We start from the raw sequence: 12375 nt of genomic DNA on the forward strand, positions 1-12375 counted from the left end.
AACATCCTGCTTAGTGGCTTTTCTGGTTCTATGGAGCATTTCCTACAGAGAGAAGCAGGTTTCAGGGCCAGAACCTGTGTTTGTTCACAGTTGTGTGTTTTCAAAGCTTTTTACTGGAGTTTGTAGGTCTTGGCATTTTCCTTCCCTCTGGAGCACTTCCTGAGCTTTTCCCTCCTTGATTTCACCCAGGACTGAAAGCAAAAGCAGTGAGGGCTCCTGCCCAGGCCACTTCAGAGAAATTCTTATCAATGGGATCCAGGCACCACAAATAAGAGTGGCAGACCCCAAAAAAAGCAGGCAGACACTGTCTAATTCCCTGGATGCTAATGCTTGTCTGAACTTGCCATCCAAGATCTACACAGCAGCATGCGATTTACACTTCACAGTACAGGTGTCTTTTCAATCAATGGGAGAACAGAATTGTGCCTTAAAAGGGATGAAAAGCACAGAGAAACAGAGGGAAGAATGACCTTGTTGAGTAATTGATTCGCATTCTTCCTTGCTTGGAAACAGGGCGACGTGATTCCCTGGGTACGCGCAGGCAGCTGCTCGGCTGCCGTGCAGTGCTGGCATTTTGCATTAGCAAAAAACCAAACCCAGTGGCAACTCCTCTGTTTCCTGCCACAGAAGTTTTACTCCTTAAATGGCCTTGCGGTGGCAAAGGCAGGAGGAGATCTGCCACTTGCTCACCCTGCAGCATTCAGGTCCCTGAGCCAGCAAAAAGGTGTCTGCTCCCCCCACGACCGAGGGAGGAAGCAATTTCTTTGTGAGTTGGCTTTAATGCAATTTTCCCTGGAAGAAAGGAGTTGCAAATAGCATTAGGTTGTCATGCCCAACGTATGGCAGCAATTGTCGGGGTGCCCAGATCCTCTGCAGCAGGTTTTGGCTGGAGCATGACGCACAGCTGCTGTCAAGAAAACATCCGCTGGTTTGGGAGAGGGGAAGCAAAGCCCTCATCACCGCAGCACCGGAGGAGCTCCACCAGCTCATCCTGCCTGCTTGCCAGTCCCTGAGCTGCAGCCGGTGCTGGCAGAGGGGACAGAACGCTGCCCGCAGTTCTGCTGTGCCCAAATCCAGCACTGCGAGGACACAAGTAGCCAGCTCTGAGCTCTCCCCACGAGAAGATAGGTCCTGCCCCATTATAGTCACACGGCGTGTGAACTCTATTACCAGGGGACTTCTAACTGAAGACCTGGTTAGGCAAAAAGCATATAAAAATCTCACAAAATTAGGCAAAGAAAAGGTGCCAAGGAGCCAGGTAGCATGAACTGGCAGAGAGAGCACACAGGTTTGCCATTTCCAGATGCTGTTACTTGGACCTTTGCCGTGAAACCTAAAACCGCCACGGAAAATGAGGGTGCAGGAGGAGCAAGAGGCATCACCAGGCTTTGGCAGGGACAGCCACGGCGCATAGCGTGGAGCAAGAACAGGGAACCCCCCCGTCGTGTCCCACCTCTCCCTGAGCAGCTCATGGGGTGGAGGATGGAAGGGGGCTCCCCAGCCTGTCCTGGGGCACCCCGTGCTGCTCTGTCTGGAGACACAGCCCAATGGTTTGGGAAACGCCATTCCCAGCCTCGTACCCAAGCACATGAAAGGGCCAGGGTGGGGAAGCAGCCGATGTCTGCACAGCATGTGCAGGCCAAAGTCTCCAGCCTTTTAGCTATGTATTGCTCCCTGGCTCGTAAGTGGTTTTTATTTGTTTTAACACTTTCCTGTTCTATCTGCTGCATTTTATCTGCTACTTTAAATCTTTGTTAGTGAATAGGTTCTTACTAGAATCATTAAGTTCCATTCAACTCATCCAAACGCAACCCATTAGCTTTATTTGTTGCCTGGTTTCCTTATCTGCATTGATGTTATCCGCCTATTCCTGTTGTAAAATAAAAGTTTCCTTATTGAGAGGAAGAAAGCAGTTTGCCAAAGGCAGAGGTTCCTTTTGTGCTTACCCTGACCGACAGAGAAGGATGCTTCCAGAAAGCGAGGAGGGATGAAACCTCACCAGAAACAGCCTACTTACCCCAAAAAAGGCTGTAAGAAGGTGGGAATGCAGGATCTGTTGGATACCCCCACTGCAACAGATTGTAGCATCCCTGTGAGAGAGGGAGGTGAGCACCGTAAGCAGAGCAGGCAGGCTGCAGCGAGGCACTGCATGGCAATACATGTTCGCAGTATTAGCTAATCCACTGAGCAGCTGATATTTAAGCACCGAGTGTCAGAGGTGCCACACACCTGCAGCTCACACCCGTGCCACAGACATTCTCACATGTCCCCATGTGTGCTCAGGAAGAATTTTTCAGGTTGTAGTTTCCATGTGAGCATTGCTTTTAAGATTTGCTTACCTGAAGAGAAGTTTCAGAAGGGATGAGGAGGGTTAATCAGACTTCCAAAAGCGTCCAGCACATCCTCAGAGCAAACTGCTTAGTGCCTAGACAGGCTTATAGCACAGCCCACCCAAACGCTGCGTGCCCAACATGGGATCAAAGGAGCAACACTAAACTGCTGCTGGGGAGAAGCATGTTTGCTGTCAGGTCCCATTCTGAATATTTACAGGCAGAAAAAACACACAAAGAGCTAGAGTTTAGGGGAATTTAACATTTTAAGTGAAAGTTGGCAGAATAGGTATTTTATTAGTCTTGTTTGGCTGGGAAAAGCCTGATTCACACTAGCTCACAGCCCTTACTAAGCTTATGATCAGTCAGAAGAGAACTGTGATTACAGCAGTTACTAAGGGATTGCTTATTGCTGCAGGCTGAAATCAAATCAAGGAATTGAGCTATCTTTGAAGAGCACAGTTGAAAGACTGAGCACAGAGCAAGATTTCAGGCTTAGCAACCCTAAGCCTGGCTCAGAGAGCTGCTGTAAAGCAGGGAGCAGCAGCAGGACGAGCACATCCTCTCTCCAGGATAGCACAAGCCCACGGTGAGCAGAAGAGAGCACAGGAATCAGATTGCTTTAGTGGTTAGCTCAGGGGACAGTGTCAGTCCTCCCAGGTCCTCTTCTCACCTGGCTTTGACTCCTCATTACCATCATAGGGGTGCAAGCAAGGCAATTAACTGTGCTTCAGATTCACTGCTAAACCTACAGCAAGATGAAGACCTTATCTTCACCTGCTGCTCTATTTATTGAGAATTAGAAAGTGCTTTAAGAAGGGCTCTCTTAGAGGAGATGACTCTTGCTTTGCAACTCACCAGAACAGTCTCAGAGAGTCAATGAACAAGTTCAGAAGTTTAATCAACTTAGACAAAACTGACAGTACAGAGCAGCAGGGTTTGACCAGAAGCAAGCATGCAGGAACAGAATAATTAGGAGAGGAAACAGGGAGCACACAGAGGTTTTAGCTTCCTTGATGCCATTTGGCATCAAGAGCAGTGAGCACCAGCCCACTCACCAGCTCTGCCAGGTATAATGAGCTCTAGTAGCACTGTAAGAGCTATTAACCTGAACACTGGTTGGTTGTCACAGCCAGGATAAGCCCTTTAACACCTCTTTCAAGAGAATATTTGAGTACTTACAGCATTATTTAAAGACTGCACAAAAAGCCACTACTTTCTTTAAGAGCTAGGTCTTCTGCAAGGTCAGTGAAGAAGTTGCAGGACCAGCAACTGGACCCAAGAAGGGTCTTTGTAACAACACCCTCACACTCAGCACTGCTGCAGGTCATCAGAGAAGACATAAGTGCACTCAGCATACTGTGAAATATAGTGCCTTCTTTAATCTTCTATTAAATACAAACCTACACAAAACTCACCTCCCCCAGCAAGTCCAAAAGGTACCAGAGCCTTTACAGCTGCCTTATATAGCCCCTCGGCTTGTTAAGGCTCAACAAGGTGAGCCCACTCAGGTGGGTTCCAAGTAATTTGCTGCTTCTGCATATAAAGAGGAGTTCAAGCACCACCCCTGAATTCTGCTTCAGGAAAAGAAAAGGGGAGGGGAAGGAAGGGGGAGGAAAGTCTGGGCTATTTTAAGCTCATAAGAAAAAGAGGGTCAGACTCTTAGAAGTCAGATGCTTCTGTGTTTGAACTCAGAGAAGTGGTCTTTTTAGGTTAAGACTGTAAGTGCAAGGATTTTTTTCCTGACTTACACCTGTGAGGTAAGAACAGAGCAAATGAGCAAAACCAAGTTACAGAGCAATTATGTAGTTAAGGGCTCTGCAGAAATCCTACAAGTCATAATGCAGTACTTCATTTAGTGCAATCCTGTGAGGAAGGGTAGTGAATGAGCACATTTGGAAGTCCTAAGACAGACTTAAGCATGGGATTTAATGGGGCAGATACATCCCCAGTAGTTATTGAACTGTGCTGCAGGATTTCTTGTGTGTGGGTTTGTGATATTGGAAATTGCAGCTGAAGCATATTTCAAGCAATGTGAAAGCAGGCCTGGCTCAGCTTCTTCATTTGGGCATTTTTAGTAGAAACTATTTCTTGTGGCTTTTTTAGGCTTTTCTCAATAAAAAAAACCCTGAAACTTAAATCTCCAGGAAAAGAAGGTTAAAGGGGCAGTGTACAGCTATGTGGTGCATTCCTCTGCTCTAAGCCAGAGCTGCCCTTATTGTTCCTGGCAGATCCTAGGATGCCATTGAAGGCTTCCTGGGATGGAGAGCTTGTCTTTCATGCTGCAGCCACTTGCGAAGTCTGATTCTCCTTCTACTTGAAGTGTTTTTTCCTTATATTGAACATAAATCTTGCCCTACCCCCAGTGGATATGGGCAGGTCATTTGCTTGCTCTCTTCCTTTCCTCACCTTTTTGGCACAAGGACAGATGGTGTCCCAGCACACTCCCTCCTTGTGAGGTGCTCTTCTGGGGCTTTGTTGCCAAAGAAATGAAGGAGAGGATGTTAGATGAGTTTATCTCCTCCCTGTTGCCAAAGTTTGGGCTAGTAAGTGTAAATCTCGTACAGATTTGCAGTCAGAAAATAAAAGGTATGGTGTCTTAAAGTCTGTTTTAATTTTTGTATGCCAACCAAAAGAGATTTGGGGGGGGGACAGATGCTTCTCATCTGATGTTTTCTGTAATCTTCCTGTTGTTATAGAAGGCTCCCGTTCTCCTTTTACAGCTCTTTCTATATGATCTTAACAGGTTCCTCTGCTTCCCCTATTTCTGGCCCTGCCCCAAGGACAGGGAAGGTTATTTTGGCAAATTGGTTTATTGGTGCCTTGTAGCATGGGGGCTTCATCTGCCACAAGGGTCCTGGGGTGAGAGGGACCTGCAGGAGAGCTAGTGTTTTGTAATAAATTGCATCTGGGATTTATGGCGGCTGAGGCAGTTTTGTTATTTCTGTGTAATACTGTTCACTGAAGGATTTGGAAAAAAGATTCTGACAGATCCCTGATGACTTCATTCAAAGCATGAAATACAAAGTGCCAATTTAGGGAAATAATTGGAAAAATAAATACAAATTAAGTTTTTTCCTTTTCATTTAGATTTCAGTACTTAAACTCCCCAATTTCTTCTCTTCAAAAGAGAACTTTAAAAGCTTTTTTCAAAGTTTAGTTTCCAAGCTACATATTGCTGGAAAAAAAGGAATTTAAATTCTGTTCCTATAAGAGAGACCCTGGCAGGCTGCCTGTATGTTAACGAGCAGATCTTAAATATTTGTGCTTTGGATTTGGCTCATTAAACATCTCTAAACAGGGATGCTTGTCCCAGCCCTTGAAGTTGGAAAAAACTGATGGATGCATTCAAAAGGTGGCATAGGAATGTCTTTGTACATTAACCTTTTTAGATATTTCAATTTTTGGCAAGGTTGAGACTTCTAGTTCTTTTATGCCATAAATGACTAATTTAAATAATGTATGCAACCCAATAACCTTTTTTATTATTTGAAAGGTTATTCTGCACCTGAAACCAATGTGGCTTTAAGGATTTACCTGCTTATGCCACTGGCATATCAGTCATGAGCATTTTGAATGTGTCCTATTGCTTCAATAATCAGACTATCTCTAACTGTGTCTAGGTGTTATGGAGATACGCATATATGGTGACAGAGATGGATGGATGGGTTCTTGCTTGCTTCCTAGTAGAAAGTAACTTTTCCAAAATCAGTGTGGATTGAACATAAACACATTCTGGGTGTGTTTTTTCCAGTGCTGGATTAAACACTGTCAATAACTCCAGCTGGGCATGACATTTTAAGAGGGCTGGACCATTTTTTTTCTTTTTAAATTATAGTCAATGCAACGAACTGCAGACGGGGGTGAGCCGAAGCTGTGGTAAAACTGCTCGATACGTGAGGAATGTTAGACAGCCCCGCGACTGCATCAGCCTCAGCTAATAATCCCTGCTCCGCCGCAGGCATCTTGTGGGGTGTTCTGCCAGTGGTACCCTCCGACTGGAGTTTGACTTTCCGCAGCTGCAAAATCTAAGTCTGGGTGGGGAATGATTCAAAACTAGGGAGAAAGGAGGAGAAAAAGATTTTGAGCTCTCAAATGTGGTACGTGGCTGGGAAAAAACCAGTCTGCAAATGCCTTCACTGAGTCCAGTGCAGGGGAAAGGTTTCTGCTTGCACATATGTTTGCTCGGGGCTGTATCTCCCTGCTAGTGCTCTCAGTATTAAGTGGCGTGCTGCAAGTAAGCAATGCAGCCGTTAGGCCTTTTACCATCACCCTAATGGCAACAGCTGATTAGGGAGCTTTTTTAGGAGGAGGGTGGGAAGGAAATGCTGAGCAATAGCCTGGCCTAAGCAGGTGGGATAGCTGACAGCAGCTCCGGGGAGGAGCTGCATAAAATGCCCTTTGGGAGTGTTTTTAAAGCTATGCAAGTTTCCCACTTTTCAGGGTTGCAGGCTGTGATGGAAGCAGGAGCAGAGATGATGTTTCAAGGCTTGTAGACCCATATGCATCATGCATTTACTTTGCAGATAGGTTACTTAAAAGTTCCTATCTTCACGAAGACTGTGAGATCTCAAAGATTCGGTATTTATTTGACAGCAAGGGGTCATTAACTTCTCTGTCTCCCCATCCTGCTACTTGATGATGGCTGTTTACTGGCCTGCAAGGAGAGGAGTTGGTGTCAGTCTAGTTTCTGGAGTCCTCCGGTGTTAAAGGAACTAAAATTGCCACCTGAGACTGTTATGTAGAACTGGATGTTCAGTCTAGTGCTTTTAGCCCTGTACTCTGAAAAAGCTTATGGAGAGAAGATAAACAAAACCAGGGTACTCAAAGCAAGTGTACTCAAAGCAATATCTTTATTTCAGCTACTTTTCCAAACAGCGGTGGATAGGCGAGGTACAGCAGTGAAGCAGTTTGCCTAGCAAGAACTTTTCATGAATCTTTCATACAAATGGCTTGGGATGCAAACAAGAGGCTGGGGGCATGGGCAAGGAGGAACTGGGGAAAATGATGTTTCTTGCTGCTGCAAGTACCTTTCCACTGTTATGTCAATAATTTTTTTAGGAAAAAAGAAACTGAATCCCCTAAAATATCGCTGCTTGCAGTGAAGCACTTTTTTCTTTCCAGTTTTCTTCTAGACTTTCCAGAAATGAGGGTGCTATAAGATGGCAATTTTCAGACATGAGCATGGCCTCAAATTCCAGCTTGGCAATGAGCACTCCGAAATTGAATCCTAAGGCAGGGCCCACCATTTTCCTTAAAATGGGAAACACATGCATTCCCAGCCATTTTGGATGCTCTTGTGTGAGAAGTATTGCTAGCAGCACAGAAGTCTAGCAAAGTTATAGCATGTGGCTACAGCTGTACTTAAAACTATGTGCCTCTGAAAAAGCTTTGCTAGATCGATATGCTGTTATTTATCTAATTCTAGCACTATGCTCTCAGAATGTACTATTACATGAAATGGAACAAAAACATAATTTAGGGTAAATGTACTGTGCAAAATACTGTTCTTAACACTGGTGTGTTCTTGCCTACCTGAGTGGAGCAGACCTGGTGTAGGTGCTGGCAAGTGTGGGCTCTTCTTAGCAATACTGCACACTGTGAAGATACCCAAGTATTGTTGCAGGAGTAATGACGTTCCTTAACTAGCACCCAGATAATTGGTATCTGAAGATGATCCTTAGATATAATTAAAATGTCTTCTCTAAAGCAGAGCAAAGAAGTTAAATTTTTGCTGCCAACTTGGCAAACTCTTTAGGGATGTTACTGGGGATCTATACAGGGCTGCAGAACTGGGGCCTTCTGCGTGCGTCTTCTCCAGGGCACATAAGGGCTGAAGCCTTCTCAGTACTTGTGTAGCTTGCATCACCTTGAAACAGTCACCTCCATCCACACTGGTGTCCTTGGCATGGACAGACAACCCTGTCAGCAGGCCAGGAGGCCTGTAATCCTTCCAAGTGGAACTAGACATATGCATTTCTAAGAGGGAAGACACTAATGTATCTGCCAAAGCTTTGAGCCTAAAGCTGATGAATGGCTACTCTACAGCTGGCTTGATTAAATGGCCATTGAAGATGATGTAAACATCAGACTCCTCACTATAGATGGCATTTTCTCGCTCCCGCTTGAACATCCTCACCCAGACCTCCTCTCCTTCCTGCAGGTCCAGCATCAGGCTCTGGCTCTGCATGATGCTCCGATCGCTGGGCTGGGCGTAGAGGATGGCCACCTCTTTCTCGTTCTTCATCAAGTGGAGGTAGGTCTCCTTGAAGTTCCAGGTGTGGACGTTGAGGCTGAAGTAGTAGATTCCTGCCACATAGCAGAAGAACTTCCCCGAGAACATGTTGAAGTGCTTGTAGAGGTTCACGAACTCGGTGTCAAAAGTGACGTGCTGGAAGTAGTCTGAGCTATGAAGGGGTTTTCTCCGACCCACCGAGAAAGCAGCGTAGAGCTGCTTGCAGGAATGGCCTTGTGGGCCAGGCTGGCCTTTCTGTCCCTTCCGTCCATTAAAGCCACGTAGCCCTCTTTCTCCTTCTTTCCCAACTGCTCCAGGGTACCCTTTCTCTCCCATTTCACCCTTCTCACCTGCGAGCATAAAGGAAAACCTTGTCAAACACGAGCACATGAAGCCCAAGCTGCAGACACATCCTGCTGGACACAACCAGCAAAGCAGCTGCTAAAACGCTGTTTTCCCAGCACAGATATCGGGAAGCATTGGTCAGGCACCAGCACCTTTCTAATTCTCAGAAGGATAAAAAATGCCAGGTGAAAGCTTGGCTCCACTGAGTTTGTGGTGCCAGTGTCCAACAGTGGAGCTCCACGGCCTGACCAGACCAGTTGCATGAATCCAGTATTCATGAACCCAGCCCCTTCGTGCAGAAGTTAGGGCAAGAAAAGTTACTGATTTTGCTGAGGTCTGATTTGGGCCTGGGAGAGGTGGTTGGGTTTGTCTGGTCTGCGTATCCCCGCTCACAGGACTCCTGGCACGTCTCTTGTATTACATGCTTAATTTTTGTTTGCCTGCCTTACTGAGACAAAAAATGTGCAATGGAAAAAGTGAGTGAGTGTTTTTCCTAGTTTCTAAATCTACCATTTAGTAATTCTGTGATAACATTTGCATCTGGTTTTTAGTGTGATCTAACTTGAGCTTTCAGTAATTCTGTTTTTTGATGGATTAGAGCCTTTTGTCAACTCTTCTCACTTGCATGCATTTACAGCCTGTGCCATGTCACCTCTTGACCTTCTTTTGGCTAAATAAAGTGGAGGAGTTTCTTGGTGTGGGAAGGAGCACAGCTTGCAAAATGACGGTGAGCAAGTAAGATAAAGGATGTTATCATGGTAGTCAGCTTTACCCACCTTTGAGGATGGTGATATCTATAGTGGGCTGGACTTTGGGTACCGAATAGGCAGGGTTGCTGCTCATCCTTGTGTATCGTGAAGAGATGATGGAGACGGGCTGCTCTGAAGGCCCGCAGCATCGCACGCATGAGAGGCGCCGCGGTTCCTGTCTCGGCAGACCCTTTTCCAGCACGGCACCGACGTTCACAGTGGACACCAAGAGCAGGAGAAACACAGCGCTCATCTTCAGTGGAGCCAGCTGGACCGAGCAAAGGAACAGAAGTGATTAACACGGTGATTCAAATCAGAGCTTCTGATGGGCCATCTGTTAATGTTACTGCAAGGTGTATTTCTTCTGATTAATTATTAGCTTATCTCGTAGTGGCACCAGGAGACTCCAGGTAGGAAGGGTGCCCCATGGCGTACTGTTTACAAGCAACAGAAAAGGCAATCCCTGTCTCATTACCTACAGTTGAAATATCTGACAAGAGACACCAGGTAAACAAAAGAAAAAAAAAAAACCAACCCAAACACAACAAAACCTGCTGAGATTGGAAGCTAAGGCTGAGATGCTTAAAGCTGTAATAGCAAGCTCTGCTCAAGGCACGCTCGCTGCCTGGCTGCTGTTGGAACAGCCCTTGCAAAAGGTGTTGGGTAAAAGACACAAAGTGTTGCTCTGGTTTGTTTATTGCATGGCCATCCTGAAAAATTCAAAATCAGATGCAGAAAATGAAACTTTATTTAAATATAGACTCTAAACCTGATTTTTTTTTTGAGGAAAAACCTGGAGGGAAATGAAACTAAAAGAAATCAAAAGCGTTTGTCTCTTTAGTCTCTCTTAGCCTCTTGCTGGTAACCTCTTTCCAAGGTGACTTTGCGAAGCAGTTTGTGGCTTTGACCATATCATGTGCTCTTCCTAGCAGGATTTCTGTGTACGCTTTCCATTTGTACTTTCCAATGTGCAGAATGGAAAGCCAAATAGCTGCAACAAACAGACCAAACTGGGATTTGCTCTGCACAAACACTAGTTTGAGATCATCTATTACATTTTCATCTGCTACTGGCAAGCTCCAAAGGCCCCGAACACTGGGTGAAATGAACGGAGAGAAAATGTTTCAGGTGGTGCAAAGGAGGTGAGTTTTCTCTAGCTCCCCATCGCCCTCCTTCCTAGGGAGGGATTGGAGCCGGAGACAGGCAGCTGCTGCCTCATACCATGTATAATTAGTGTCATTCTACTGATTGCAGTGGTGTTTCATACAAGACAGATTTTGGACCGATGCCTTTTTGGACCTTATCCAAAGTCCAATTAGTCAGATGGACTCTTGTTGACCTCAGGCTGGGAACAGCTTTTACAGCTCCTCTTCTATCAGCTTTAATTCCTGGAATAGGTGGGGAAGGTAGGAGGTAGATGTCCTGGCTTTCAGAAATAGCTCAATGAACACACAGGTCCCATCTGCAGAGGGAGGGAGGGAGGGAATCCTGCCTTGGAGTTCTACAAAGGCTTCACTGGGCACAAAATGGACCAGCTGAGAAAAATATGGGGGGGAAAAAAAAGTGTCAGTACGGGGCAAGGTACTTGGATTGTACTGGCATTCTTGGGAGATGCTTTCTTCTAGTTCGTACCTGCCCCAAAAGAACTGTCATTCACACCTTTTATTACTTGGTGTAATCCAGCTCCCTGGAAACCTGATGAATACTTATTAGCAGCAACATAATAACTTTCCTTTTGACTAGTGAAAGTTCTTTCATCAAATCTGTCATAACTTGAAATGATCTTTCTATTCATAATTGTACCTCATTCTAGGTACAAGTCTGAGGAGGGATTAATACTGCTTTTATATCAGTGTTCAAGGCCTGAATTTCATTTTCATCAAGTCCTTTTTAATTTTCATTCACTTCTTAAGCCATCTTTGTGCTGCCAAACAGGAACAGAAATACAATGCAAGGCTAAACAGACAGCAGGTCATAAATAACCAGCCTCTATGTGACCAGAACAGAAAGTTTGCCCTGCAGAGAGCATTTGGGGTCCGTGTAATGTTTCTGGGGTCTCCTCTGCAGTGATTAAAGTTTGTGCATATACGTAATGGTCTAAAGAAGACCCCCACATTCACTCAGTCCCAGGCAATCAGGGCCAATATGTCCTCTTTGGGACTAAAAGCTATTTAGCCCTTCTGAGGAGTGTGGGTAGTCAATAACCTGGGGATAAAGTATAGGGCATTTGATTACATTATCAGAACATTAAAACCAGAGCACATAATTGCTCATAATACCTTCATGAAGGAGAAAGAGCATTCATTAAGAGGGGTATTCATAATAGGCGGAAGGGAAAGGATTCATAAATATGAAGAAATTACTTTACATTTTTAGAGGCCATTATTCTCCCTTAGATGAATGACTTTTCCTATTTTTAGAAGTGACTTAAGGGGAAAAAAAAAAGTCTGGGTGAAAAATCAGTGTTCCGGTTGTGCACATTTCACATTACGGTAAGCTGAGCACCCACTGAAGAAATTGTGGCCACTTGCATGATTCATGAAGAACAATTACTCAAGTTATCGGCTAGAAATTGCATTTGGAAAAAAATAAAAAAAGGAAGCAAATGATGTAACAATGCAGTCAATTCAGGGCATCCTAGAGCTGACACCCCCACACCACATTTTCCTTCAAAAGTTAGTGAAGAATACAGGGAAAGCATCTCCCAAGAATGCCA

General features: G+C 45.1%; 1 protein-coding gene and 1 long non-coding RNA gene across 2 annotated transcripts; both read right to left on the reverse strand.

Moving 5' to 3' along the window:
• Positions 1 to 920: 920 nt before the first annotated feature.
• LOC127022316 (uncharacterized) lies at positions 921 to 2439 on the reverse strand. The gene is made up of 3 exons (XR_007767331.1): positions 2340 to 2439; positions 2018 to 2090; positions 921 to 1192 (listed from the first exon to the last, which is right to left on the reverse strand). It is a non-coding gene; the product is annotated as an uncharacterized LOC127022316 (long non-coding RNA).
• Positions 2440 to 8367: 5928 nt separating this feature from the next.
• C1QTNF8 (C1q and TNF related 8) lies at positions 8368 to 9912 on the reverse strand. The gene is made up of 2 exons (XM_050905833.1): positions 9687 to 9912; positions 8368 to 8915 (listed from the first exon to the last, which is right to left on the reverse strand). The coding sequence occupies exons 1-2, from the start codon at positions 9910 to 9912 to the stop codon at positions 8368 to 8370; spliced, it is 774 nt and encodes a 257-aa protein (XP_050761790.1).
• Positions 9913 to 12375: the final 2463 nt, after the last annotated feature.

This window comes from Gymnogyps californianus, chromosome 15, assembly GCF_018139145.2.
Source record: "Gymnogyps californianus isolate 813 chromosome 15, ASM1813914v2, whole genome shotgun sequence".
NCBI classification, from domain to species: domain Eukaryota; kingdom Metazoa; phylum Chordata; class Aves; order Accipitriformes; family Cathartidae; genus Gymnogyps; species Gymnogyps californianus.

Coding starts and splice junctions, on each gene's coding strand:
- C1QTNF8 (XM_050905833.1), bottom strand. CDS start 9,912: ATGAGCGCTGTGTTTCTCCTGCTCTTGGTGTCCACTGTGAACGTCGGT. Junction 8,916..9,686: donor AGATATCACCATCCTCAAAG/GTGGGTAAAGCT, acceptor TTATGCTCGCAG/GTGAGAAGGGTGAAATGGGA.